Source organism: Polyodon spathula, chromosome 3 (genome assembly GCF_017654505.1).
Source record: "Polyodon spathula isolate WHYD16114869_AA chromosome 3, ASM1765450v1, whole genome shotgun sequence".
In the NCBI taxonomy this organism is placed as follows: Eukaryota; Metazoa; Chordata; class Actinopteri; order Acipenseriformes; family Polyodontidae; genus Polyodon; species Polyodon spathula.
Window position 1 is genome coordinate 83330626 of NC_054536.1, and position 12152 is coordinate 83342777.

General features: G+C 42.4%; 1 protein-coding gene across 1 annotated transcript in view; it reads right to left on the minus strand.

The window, feature by feature from the left end:
- Positions 1-43: 43 nt before the first annotated feature.
- LOC121313515 (GREB1-like protein) overlaps positions 44-12152 on the minus strand; it is a 36104-nt gene continuing 23995 nt past the window's right edge. Inside the window, exons 21-33 of the mRNA XM_041246164.1 lie at positions 11439-11683; positions 8472-9034; positions 8118-8220; positions 7819-7974; positions 5548-5687; positions 5033-5194; positions 4464-4668; positions 3617-3782; positions 3145-3372; positions 2814-2955; positions 2410-2610; positions 2026-2164; positions 44-862 (exon numbers count right to left, since the gene is read on the minus strand). Of these exons, the coding sequence (XP_041102098.1) occupies positions 699-862; positions 2026-2164; positions 2410-2610; positions 2814-2955; positions 3145-3372; positions 3617-3782; positions 4464-4668; positions 5033-5194; positions 5548-5687; positions 7819-7974; positions 8118-8220; positions 8472-9034; positions 11439-11683 (2614 nt within the window). The 3' untranslated portion in view covers positions 44-698. The remainder of the gene's footprint in view (positions 863-2025; positions 2165-2409; positions 2611-2813; positions 2956-3144; positions 3373-3616; positions 3783-4463; positions 4669-5032; positions 5195-5547; positions 5688-7818; positions 7975-8117; positions 8221-8471; positions 9035-11438; positions 11684-12152) is intronic.

The window sequence follows — 12152 nt, forward strand, 5'->3', positions numbered from 1 at the left end:
ATATTTTTGTCCAATTCTTGCCTTGTTTCTGTTTTTCATCACGATTGAAACTTATTTAAAGAAAAGTTCATAAACCCTAAGCCTTGCTGCTGACGACCACTTCTAATAGCCTGATGTGAGAATCTCACATAAGGGTTTTGCATCATCAATGTGAGACTAATTTGGTTATTTGTCTCTCCTACACCTGTCTGAGCTTCCCTTGAAATTCATTTGTGATGCACTGGTTGAGTTAAATGCTAGCAGCAAAGCATGAAGCATGCTGTGCTTAATCTTTCAATGATGTGATGTAAAACACAAACGACAGGATTTGGAAACCACAAAACACAAATGACACGGGGTAGGATACTCATTGACTTCTCATTCTAACTTTAATATACTCTGTTACTATTAAACCCTCAAATTTGCTAATTGTCCAGACCATTCCAAGAGCTGCTACAAGAATTTTGTGCTTTATCAGTACCATATATGTTTCACCTTGTGCCAGCTGTGCAAGTTCATGTACCACCATTTTGGCATCAATCATTTTCATTCATGCAGTTTTAAGGCGAGTGTAGATGGAATGCGCTTTCTGCGCGCTGATCAGAGGGCAACTAGATTTCTTTGCATTTCTTTGGATATGATTGTAAGTCCAGCTCTCGCTGAACACATTCTCCGCTTGTTATGATTATCTTCTACAATAATGAATGGTGTTTTTGGTATCAGGTGTGGCGCCCTGTGAGAAAGTACAAGGGTCTGTCATCACTGCTGTTTGCTGTTTGGAACTCGTCACGCAGGCGGAACTGCCACTCGTCCTCCAGCTCCAGGCGCACAATAGTCTGCCGTAACGAACTCCGGTCTTGACAGATAACACACAAAGTGGCACCTGCAAGAACATAACACTGCATAAAAGCGGTGGCAAAAACTGCTTGCCTCAAATAGGATTCCTCATTTAATTTAAAAAATACATACATGATAACCCTAATTACGTTGTGCAAAGGTAAACAGGTTGATATGTTAAGCACAGACACAAAAAAGTTGTTGTTCTTAATGGCTTTCCTTACAAGTCAATGCAGTGCATTATCGAAGAAAATCCAAACAAAAGCTGTTGATGGTTCAGAATCATATTTGGCAATTATATTTTCTAAGCAATCCTGCATAGTAACTTGGTTTTCCATTTTCTGCAGTAAATCAGCATAACAAGATAAAAGACAGCCATTTTGACTGTGGGATCATTACTAGGGCCGGGATTTAGTCACAGTGGTTGCGGGTGTCACTGAGTCCGTGATTTTTGCTGATGCGCGTGACTTGCGGGGATGTTAGTAAATTATGTTCAATCTGTATGTGATTTTATTAGAAAGTTTCTCATTAACAGTAAATTTCACATTTAATCTCCAACTTTGTACTTTGATGTCCTGTTTTCTTTTTATTTTATGGAGAAGAAAAAAAATTCAGAGTCAAACTAAGCTCTTCGATTAAATACTTCTTGAAAGTTATGTTAACGGTTCATAAATTCAGTGTGTCTGTGTGTACTATACTAACTGCCAGCATTCACTGCGGGACACACATTGAAAGTTTTCTCTTTTTAATTGAAATGATTGCTCCACTTGTTGTTTAATTGTTGTACGGATGCACTTAATTTAATGTACATGTCTCTTGTCTGCCCCTCTTTGTGTTATCCTGATGTGTGTATTTCTCACCCCCAAAGTGTGTTATGCTTCTCGTCTGCTTGCCCTTTCCCGTTTGCGTCTTTATTCTCTGCTTAGTTCAACTCTTATAAATGCTACTATTAGATAGTCACCGTTGCAGAGCAAATAAAAAAACAATACATTGAATTTCAATTTGCTTGTCTCGTCCTTCTTTGCTGAACCTGTGCGCACCAGGTGCTGCAATATGCTTTTATTAAAGACAGTTATTATTTATTTTTTTTATCCCTATGACTTTATTCTCCCTCTGTCATTTTCTCAGTGATTTTGAATGCACTGACTGCGACTGCGCCATGATTTATGTCCAAATTTTCTGTGACAAAATCCTAGCTCTAATCATTACCTTTAAGGAACTTGAACTTCTTGAGCAGGTCCGCAACCACAAAGGAGTCACAGAGGTAGAGAAGCAGCCCACTGAACACCAGCCCCTCGTGGCTCAGGTTCACTGAGTGAGGCCGAGAGCTCATGTAACAGATCGACACCTGACACAGACATAAGGCAGGACATTGTGTTAGTCAACAAAGGCACAAGTAACTCAATAACTCAAGTTCCACTTGCACAAGCCAAAATGTGTTTGTGAAAACTCTTTGAAGTTGTATCAGAAGGCAGAGTAACTTAAAACATAAACAATACTCACTTCTCAACTGAGAAGTCAAGTGACTTGCGAGTTGTTGCTTTGCAGCAGTAAATGTAGTAGTGTGGGCAGGGCACTACAGATCTTCCTCACCTCTGAGCTCACATTCAGGTAACAGTCGATGGCCAGAACTGGGCTCTTCTCATTGAAAATGGCCTTGGGGAAGAGTTTGTAGCTGCTGTGCTGCAGGAACTTCTCCAGCAGAAACTGGGCCGGGACAGCCAGCAGCATGTGCTCACTGTCTGGGGCGCAGACATACTGCGAGGGGCTGATGGAGGTCAAGTTATCAGACACCTGCACGGAATCGCAACCTTTAGACTGAAACAAGTAGGCACACAATTGCAAGCAATGGCTATATGCAAAGATCAGAAGTAATTTGTTCTCCAATGGGTGACTAATTAACATTAACATACCATATTTGGAGCTTCAACACTTTTCAGTGTGGTCAAAGTCATCATTTCATTTATTTGCTCTGAACAACAAGGGAAATTCCTTACCAAGATCTTGGGTTTAATGACAAAGTCCTTATGGCCACCACAAGGAATGTGCTTCTTCATGAGGCTGAAGTTGTTGAAGCGACAGATCAGCAAGCCGCTGCTATTAGCCCGCAGATTGAAGTCAATCTCCTCACAGAAATACCTGCAGGGTCACAAGAAGAAAGGGAGTGGTTTGTGTCAGCAAAGGGGTAATAATAATAATAATAATAAATAATAATAATAATAATAATAATAAAAACTTTACATCTAATATTAATGTATGTAAAACTGTCTATAAATCCATTGATGGGTTTAGGTGGTGTGCATAATAAACAATGAGGGTTCTGCTTACCTTTTGAGGTCATATTGAACATTCTGGGTCAGGTCAATGTTCAGCAAAACAAAGTCGTGGATGTGGCAGCGTGAGAAAGGGGCACCGGGTCTCTTGGCTGCCAGGTGGCGGCTCCATTTCCGGATACCACACATGGCATACTGGGTGATCTTGGGAGTGGCCTCTATGTGCTGCAGGACTGTCTTTAGAGAGATGTTCTTGAAGTTGGGGGATGCGTCTGCTGATTGACTGTGTCAGTGAAAGAACGACAGAATGTCAGGATACTGTCTTTTCGTAAGAGATAATGCTATATAACCATACTACCTGATTTTGCACTGCCAATAGGATTTACTCTACCTCCAGTCCATATACTAAAATCCTTTATAATAATACATGGATATTTACTATATTTGGGGCATGCAAAATTGACCTTTAACTTCTGTAAACAAGGTGTACAAAAATAACTTAATAAATAAGTAGCCCTGGTTGATACCTGGTCCGCTCTTGAACATGGTGCACATTCCACAGAACGCTGGAGTCATCCATGATGAGGGTGAAGGGCCAGACCTCCTGCCTCGGGACCCCCAGCTCTTCCAGGCGGTTTCGCTCCAGCTCCAGGTTGTGGTAGGAGAGCTCCTTGATCATGAACCTGGCTGCTCCTGAACAGAAACACCAAACACTGAATTATTACTCTGCCAACATACATGGAACTATGGAGGCCATAAGACCTTACTAACATAGTAAGAGAGTAACCCGAAGCTGGGATGCACATTATTAGTACTGTATGCCGATAAAGTTACAATTTTGTTAAATTATTAACGACGCTATAAAAACAATTAACAGTATCTGACACAACATTGTTGAAGATGTTTCCTTATTAGCATTACTACTTTGTACTCCCATTCCACCTTACCACTGAATGCAATACACATGCCCGAACTGAAATAGTACAGTAGTGTGGCAGAGCAGAAGCCCTGTTGCTGAAAATAGTGTCTCTGTGGGAATGTAAGGCTGGAAGGGATGGTGTTAAATCTGTCCATGCCAGCAATCACAGGTACCCAATTAGGTAACTAATGCTAACTGGGGAGTGGCCACATGTATGAAAAAATCCAGAAATCCTTTGTTTGTTGGAGGAGTTTGGCAATGACGCTACCCTGTCATAAGCAGATTGATATTATTTATCTAACAACCATAACATATTGTTATTTTAATAATAGTCACGGGTGTCTCTTTCTACGCCCCAAACACTAACTTGTACAAGTGTACGTACTGGGTGGTGGAACATCTCAGTACTACCAGTTTTGTATGAATGAATGAAGAGCGAGATTATTGGTACTTGCCTACACCAGTGTTGTTGAACATCCCTGGCAGGACTAGCAGGATGTGGTTGGGCCAATACTTGCGGTAAAGAGGCATCTCATACTCCTTGACTACCAGGACGTGAAGATGGCTAGCACCTTCTGTGGCATGGAATATGTTTAGCAGGCCATGCTCGTGCCGCCCTGTCGTCGGTGTGAAGATGGGGCTCTTCAACACATCAGCATTCTGTCAATAAATAATGATGCACTAGCCATTTGCAAGTACCTTAACATTTTTGCTGTGACTCCACCTGACCATAGTTTTCCAAATGAGAATCAAAACCCCTTATAGACAGTAGAAGATACACCTGGAGAATGCTGGACATTAGCACTGTTGCACTCAGTTCGATTTTGCAAAAAGGTCCTGTAATATTTTGTTAAACCTGCCATGTGACAGAATGCATAATCTCAAATCCTAAAGACAGGATTTGCGATGCTTACCTGTGCTTTACCACACTTTCCCTATGCTATAATACACTTTGCTTTGCTTGTACTATGGGAAAGTTTTCTAAGCTCCAGCTATGAGTGTTCACTGCAGTTCAGCTCCACACCTTATCAGAGACCAAGGGAAGACGCATGCTCTCCAGCTGCCTCCCTTGCTGGCTGAAGACAAAGTAGCTCTCCTTGGATCTGGGAATGACAAAGTGAAGCTGGACCTCGCCTCCCAACACGGAGGATGAAAAAGAGAATGCATGGAGTGTGGAGTCAGACAACTGTGAACACAACACAAGGTAAAAGCATTCAGAAAAGATTCTCTTTCAGTCTCAAAGGAGAGTTAATATTCACTATCTTAAAAAACTATATACGACTATTCATGACTACATTTTCAGGTTACAACATTAAGTTCTATTTTCATGGTGGATTTTTAAATTAAATAAATACATATATATATTAATAGATTCATTTAAAAAATAGCATATTATTATTATTATTATTATTATTATTATTATTATTATTATTATTATTATTATATAAAACATATATATGCTTTGAATCTCATTCAGCAACTGTAGTAATACAAAGTTATTCCTCTGAATGTACATCGATATTCTGCAGAGTAACTGACCTGTGTTGCTGGGCTGGCTTCTGTGTAATGGTGACACTGTTCGCAGTGGTGGAAAGTATTGTGAGTGGCATACTTGGTTAACATTATAGAGACTGTCTTCCGTTTGGCAGATATCTCACGCTTTATTTCTTTATTATAACCTGTTAGAAAAAAAAAATTATATATATATATATATATATATATATATATATATATATATATATATATATATATATATATATATATATATATTTCATTTTTTGTAATGTACAAACCATGCAAAATTTTCTCAAAATTAAAACGCTGGGTACAACAGGCTTAAGAACTTACAAGCCCAGAAGCCTGGGTGCCCTAGTAGGGGCTTTGTACCGAGAACTGGATCCTTTTGCATGTCAGGTGGGTTTTTCCCTAGGTTAGTAGTGAACGTACAATCAATGCGATTTCTGGTTTCATCATGGGCCTGCATGGCCTAGTCCCAAATACCACCTTTACAATCAAGTAATAGGATTAGCTATTGTTGAGGAGCTACCCTATTGTTGGAGAACTATTATGGTGACCCTGGCTGGATAGGCTTTGAAACATTTCCACCACGCCTCCTAAACCTGCAATGTCCATTAACTCAGAATTTCAGACTCCGGAGCTATCTGTTGAGTCTACAGTGGCTCTCAAAAGTATTCTCCCCCCTTGGACTTTTCCACATTTTATTGTGTTACAACATGGAATCAAAATTGATTTAATTAGTAGTTTTTGCCACTGATCAACACAAAAAAAGTCCATAATGTCAAAGTGAAAAATAAAATCTACAAATTATTCTAAATTAATTACAAATACAAAACAGAAAATAATTGATTGCATAAGTATTCACCCTCTTAAGTTAATATTTGGTAGAGGCACCTTTGACAGCAATTACAGTCATGAGTCTATTTGAATAAGTCTCTACCAGCTTTGCACATCTGGACACTGCAATTTTTGCCCATTCTTCTTTGCAAAATTGCTCAAGCTCCGTCAAGTTGGATGGGGACCTTTGGTGAACAGCAATTTTCAACTCTTTCCACATATTCTCAATTGGATTGAGGTCCGGGCTTTGACTGGGCCACTCCAGGACATTGACCTTTTTGTTTTTAAGCCACTCCAGTGTGGCTTTGGCTGTATGTTTGGGGTCTTGCAGACTTCAGCAGGGTTTCCTCCAGGATTTTTCTATACTTTGCTGCATCCATTTTGCCCTCTCTCTTCATGAGCTTTCCAGGCCCTGATGCAGAGAAGCATCCCCATTGCATGATGCTGCCACCACCATGCTTCACAATAGGGATGGTGTTCTCAGGATGATGTGCGGTGTTGGGCTTGCACCAAACATAGCGCTTAGCGTTGAGGCCAAAAAGCTCTATTTTGGTTTCATCAGACCACAGAATAATCTTCCACTTGGTCTAAGAGTCTCCCACATGACTTCTGGCAAACTCTAGCCGAGATTTGATGTGAGTTTTTTTCAACAATGGTTTTCTTTTTGCCACTTTCCCATAAAGGCCAGTTTTGTGAAGCACCCGGGCTATTGTTGCCATATGCACAGTGTCTCCCAGCTCAGCCGTGGAAGACTGCAACTCCTTTAGGAGTTGCCATAGGCCTCTTGGTGGCCTCCCTGACTAGTGCCCTTCTCGCCCAGATACTCAGTTTTTGAGGATGGCCTGTTCTAGACAGATTCACAGTTGTGCCATATTTTCTCCATTTCTTAATAATGGGCTTTACTGTGATCTGGGGGATATTCAATGACTTGGAAATGTTCTTATGTCCTACCCCTGATTGGTGCTTTTGAAGAACCTTATTCCGGATTTGCTTTAAATGTTCCTTCATCTTCATGATGTAGTTTTTGTTAGGAAATGTACTAACCAACTGTGGGACCTCACAGAGACAGGTGTATGTAACCTAAAATCATGTGAAACACCTTAATTGCACACAGGTGGACTCCATTCAACTAATTATGTGACTTCTAAAGACAAGTGGTTGCACCAGAGCGTATTAGGTGTGTCATAGCAAAGGGGCTGAATACTTATGCAATCAATTATATTCTGTTTTGTATTTGTAATTAATTTAGAACAATGTCATAGATTTTATTTTTCACTTTGATATTATGGACTTTTTTGTGGTGATCAGTGGCAAAATCTCCTGTATTTATAAAACCCTACATTCAATTTTTATCATTCATCCTTTATAACACAAACAGTAAGTTTGTCAAATGCACATATGCTATTATACTATGCTACTTGTAACTGAGCAACTGCAATTTTGTTTCAAGCTGACCTTGTAGAGACTTGGTCAGTTTCTCAGTGTACACAGGACTGGTGTGACGGGACTTCGGATCATGGGGGCGAAGGTCAAAGGGCATACTGCTGATGACTTCAATGTTTGGCCACTGATCACTGGATGGTTGTGCTAATTCACTGCTTTCTGTGATATCTGAAAACAATTCAAATTGAAAAAACATGGAAGAAAAATATAATTGTTGTATGCATCAGCTTTTTTATTACCAATGCCAAATATTGTTTCTCTGAAAAGTCATTGCAGTTCGAGTATGCGCTTATGAAAGTAACTCCACTCACCCTCATCAACCTCCTCCTCATCGTACACGTCGACCTCCAGCAGGCGAATCAGCATGCGGAACACAATCCGCAGGAACTGCAGGTAAGCCCCCGTCTTCCCCACCTGAAACACAACCCAGCCTTAGCAAGCTGCCTTTGGAGCACTCCTTACAAAGTGTCGAAATGTCCATGTTGATTTTGCAGGGCCTCTGGGGGTGGAGTTAAGCTTTGTATGCTAAATAATGTCTAAAACAGAGTTTTCTATGTATGTCATGAACATACTGTACATATTTATCCTGTATCTTGTAATAACCTAATTCTTATTTTGCCTCTTTGGAAATCAATGCTGTAACTATTTGTGTGAGGCTAACTCACCTGTGGCGGCCCAGTTAGCAACAAACGACGTGGGTGGAAGCCGATGGCTTCTTGCCCTCCCTGGTTGCTGCAGTCGGCATGGTGCTGGCGGGCACTGGTCCACTGGCGGTAGTAGAGGGACTGCTCCTCTGTGCTGAGGCCCCTATAGAAGAGGGGCCGCAGGGAGCTGTTCCAGGACACATCGGCGTGGGGCAGCAGAGAGGAAGAGTGCAGCTGGCCGGCGCTCTCACTGCCCAGCAGGTTGTAGGCTGCCCGGGACAGGATGACTGTGCGGGGGTGAGCAGCCTGGGGGCTCCAACTCTCACGTGTGGACTGGCTGGGCCTCCGGGAGTTGTGGGAAGAGGAAGAGGGGGATGTGGAGGCACCACAGGAGGAAGACTGGGGGACTGAGATGCTGCTGCTGGCCGGCTGGCTTCCCTGGGAGTCACAGCCCAGCTTCACGCCCGGTGGAGAGGCACCCTCCTCGGCTGAACTGCTGGCCATGTTCTGAAAGGTGAGGGAGGATGTCTTCTGGGAGCTGTCCGCAGCACTTGAAGAGCTCACCTCATTCTCCGTGATGGAGCCTACTACAGGAATAAAATCCCATATTATTAATAATTTAATATATACAACGTTCTTCTATTTTAAAGAGATTAAACTTGCAAAGCAAAGGAGTTAATATATATTTTTTTATTTTTATGTTTGTTCTGTGTATGCAGAAGCATCATTTTGATTGGTTAGAAAAAGAAAATCTCCATGGCAACATACTGAAATATCACCAGGCAACAATATAAAACCTTTTAAATATAAGACCAGAGATAATAAATAGTCTCTAAGGACATGCAATAATATAATGTGAAGTAAAAGACCAAATTGAAACAGACATGTCAAAAAGAATATGGGTCATTCTCAGTCACAGCTTAATTACTCTGTACCCCTCCACAAAGACTCTGCAAAACATCACTATCAACATAGAAATGTTATTATATAAAGACAATTAAAACCAGGTTTGCAATAGGGCTAGGTGACTGGTACAATGCATTCTTTTACTCTTGGGTTTCAGCCCACACTCAAAAGTTATTGGAACCCAAGCGGCACCTTGGCGCTCCTCCAGTTGCCCCTTCTGCTCTCTCCTCCTTCTCCTCTCTCCATTGCTGATGTCTCCGGCTTACTGTTGAAATCAACTACTGGCATATGCCCCCTGGACCCCTGGCCGACTAACCTTGTATGTCTCTGTGCTGATCTTGCTCCCTCCATTATGCACACTCTCAACCTGTCCCTGGACTCTGTCTTAGTTCCTGCTGCCCTCAAGCTTGCCCGAGTTACGCCGGTACTTAAAAAACCCTCCCTTGACCCGGCTGACTTATCTAATTTCCGTCCAATCTCCAGTCTCCCTTTTCTCTCAAAAACTCTCGAAAGGGCTGTAGCCAGTCAGTTGATGAAACATCTCACACACAACAATCTGCTTGAATCTCTGCAGTCTGGATTCCGGCCGCATCACAGTACTGAAACTGCACTGCTGCGGACTGTGAATGATCTCCTGTTCAATGCTGATGCTGGTGCTCCCTCTGTGCTTGTCATCCTTGACATAACAGCTGCTTTTGACACCACAGATCATAGCATTCTTCTTGACCGCCATCAGAAGTATGCTGGGATCTCTGGAACCTGTCTCTCCTCAATGTCCTCTTACCTATGTGGGCACATGCAGTCTGTCTTCTGTGATGGAAGCAGTGGTGTTGCAAACCAAGTCACTTGTGGTGTCCCCCAAGGATCTGTTCTTGGGCCCCTCCTCTTCAATATCTACATGCTTCCCTTGGGTCACCTCATCCACTAACACAGCCTCATGTTTCGCTCTTGTGCTGACGACATCCAGCTCTACTTAAAACTCGACCTGGAAGCCCCTTTGCCATGGTCAGGCTCTCAGCTTGCACTGAAAATATCAAGGCCTGGATGTCTGCCAATTTTCTTCAGCTGAACACTAGCAAATCTGAACTCCTTCTAGTAGGATCTAAAACTCAACTTAAGAATCTAAATATAGCTGCCCTGAACCTCAGAAACTGTCTGCTGCTGCCTTCCCCCACAGTATAAGCCTTGGTGTACTTCTTGACAGCAACCTCTCCTTTGATGCCCACATCTCCTCTGTAGTCAAATCTTCCTTCTACCATCTTCGAAACATCTCCAAAGTCCGTCCCTATTTTTCCCTCCCAGATGCGGAGATACTTTGTCGTGCATTTGTCTCCTCTCGACTCGACTACTGCAACTCTCTATATAGTGGTGTCTTGGAATGCACCATAAACCGAATGCAACTAGTTCAGAATGCCACTGCCAGGATCCTTACCAGATGTAAAAAACATGCTCACATCACCCCCCTTCTTGCCCAGCTGCACTGGCTACCTGTAAAGTTCAGGATTCTTTTCAAAACTCTACTGCTCACCTACAGTTCCCTTCATCACACAGGTCCCAAGTACCTCCTCAACCTGTTGACCAGCTATGTCCCTGCCCACAAGCTGATGTCCTCTGACTCTGGCCTGCTTGTTATGCCCAAGCAAAAGTGCACCACGCTTGGAGAACGCTCGTTTAGCTTCATGGCTCTGACTCTTTGGAACTCTCTCCCAGCTTTGGTGATTGATGCTCCCACCGTCGCTCGCTTTAAATCAACTCTACAGACCCACCTGTTCTCTCTTGCTTTCCATGCGCTTTAAGTCTGATATCTGCTATTAGATGCTGTGTTGCTGCTACTATTTCATGTATTATGTTACTATCATGTATTATGCACTTTCCACTGTAGTATATCAATATATTTTTTTTTTACTGTATATCATGGATTATGCATTTCTCTGTATTTGAAGTATTTTCTTGTTACTGCATCTTGTAAAGCACTTTGTGATGGTGGTCCACTATGAAAGGCACTATATAAAATAAAGATCGATTGATTGATTGATTGATTGACCTAGCAGGCCCACTTCTTGTACTGTGAGAGTGGCTGACCTGAGGTTTCAGTGACTGCGCTGCCATTGCTCTGCGGTCTCTCCAGGTCGATGTGCAGCTCCTCTGAGTCGTTCTCACTACTGTTGGCTTTTTTCTGCTGCTGCTCTGGAAGGTCCATGGCCCCCAAGGGCCCGTGGATCGCCTGCCGTGATGCGTAACTGCATGCCAGCCCAATCTCCTGCTCCAGGGCTGTGCGGGTCAGGTAGCTGGAGTCAATTAGTCTCAGGTCACAATACTTCAGCGACCTGCACGGCAAAGGACACATTCTAAATATAGATGTTTCTTTCCTCAGATTTACAGCTACAAAATGGAAGCTACAACTCCAATGCATGCTACTAATACCCCTTTTAAACTGGCACACCCAAACCCTGAAGGTCCCAGGCCCTCATGGTACAGGTGGTTTTCCACTGGCTATTTGTCCAGGTGAGAGAGAACCAAACTGTGAAACTCGCAGCACTGACCCCAGCAGGGTCAGAGGCGAGGTTAATGCTTTTTGTCATTAAGTTGTGTCAGTCAGTACACTCGAGAGACTAACAGCATAGCATGCAGCTAGTCGGAGGAGGGAAAAGTACAGCCTATAGTTGCATTACAGTGGTATTCAGTAAAGGATATCCAAAACGATCATCAATTACAACCACCAGCCCCCGATAGCGTACATACAAAATACTGACATATGTTTTAAAAATGTAATTACATACATATACTGTACACAAA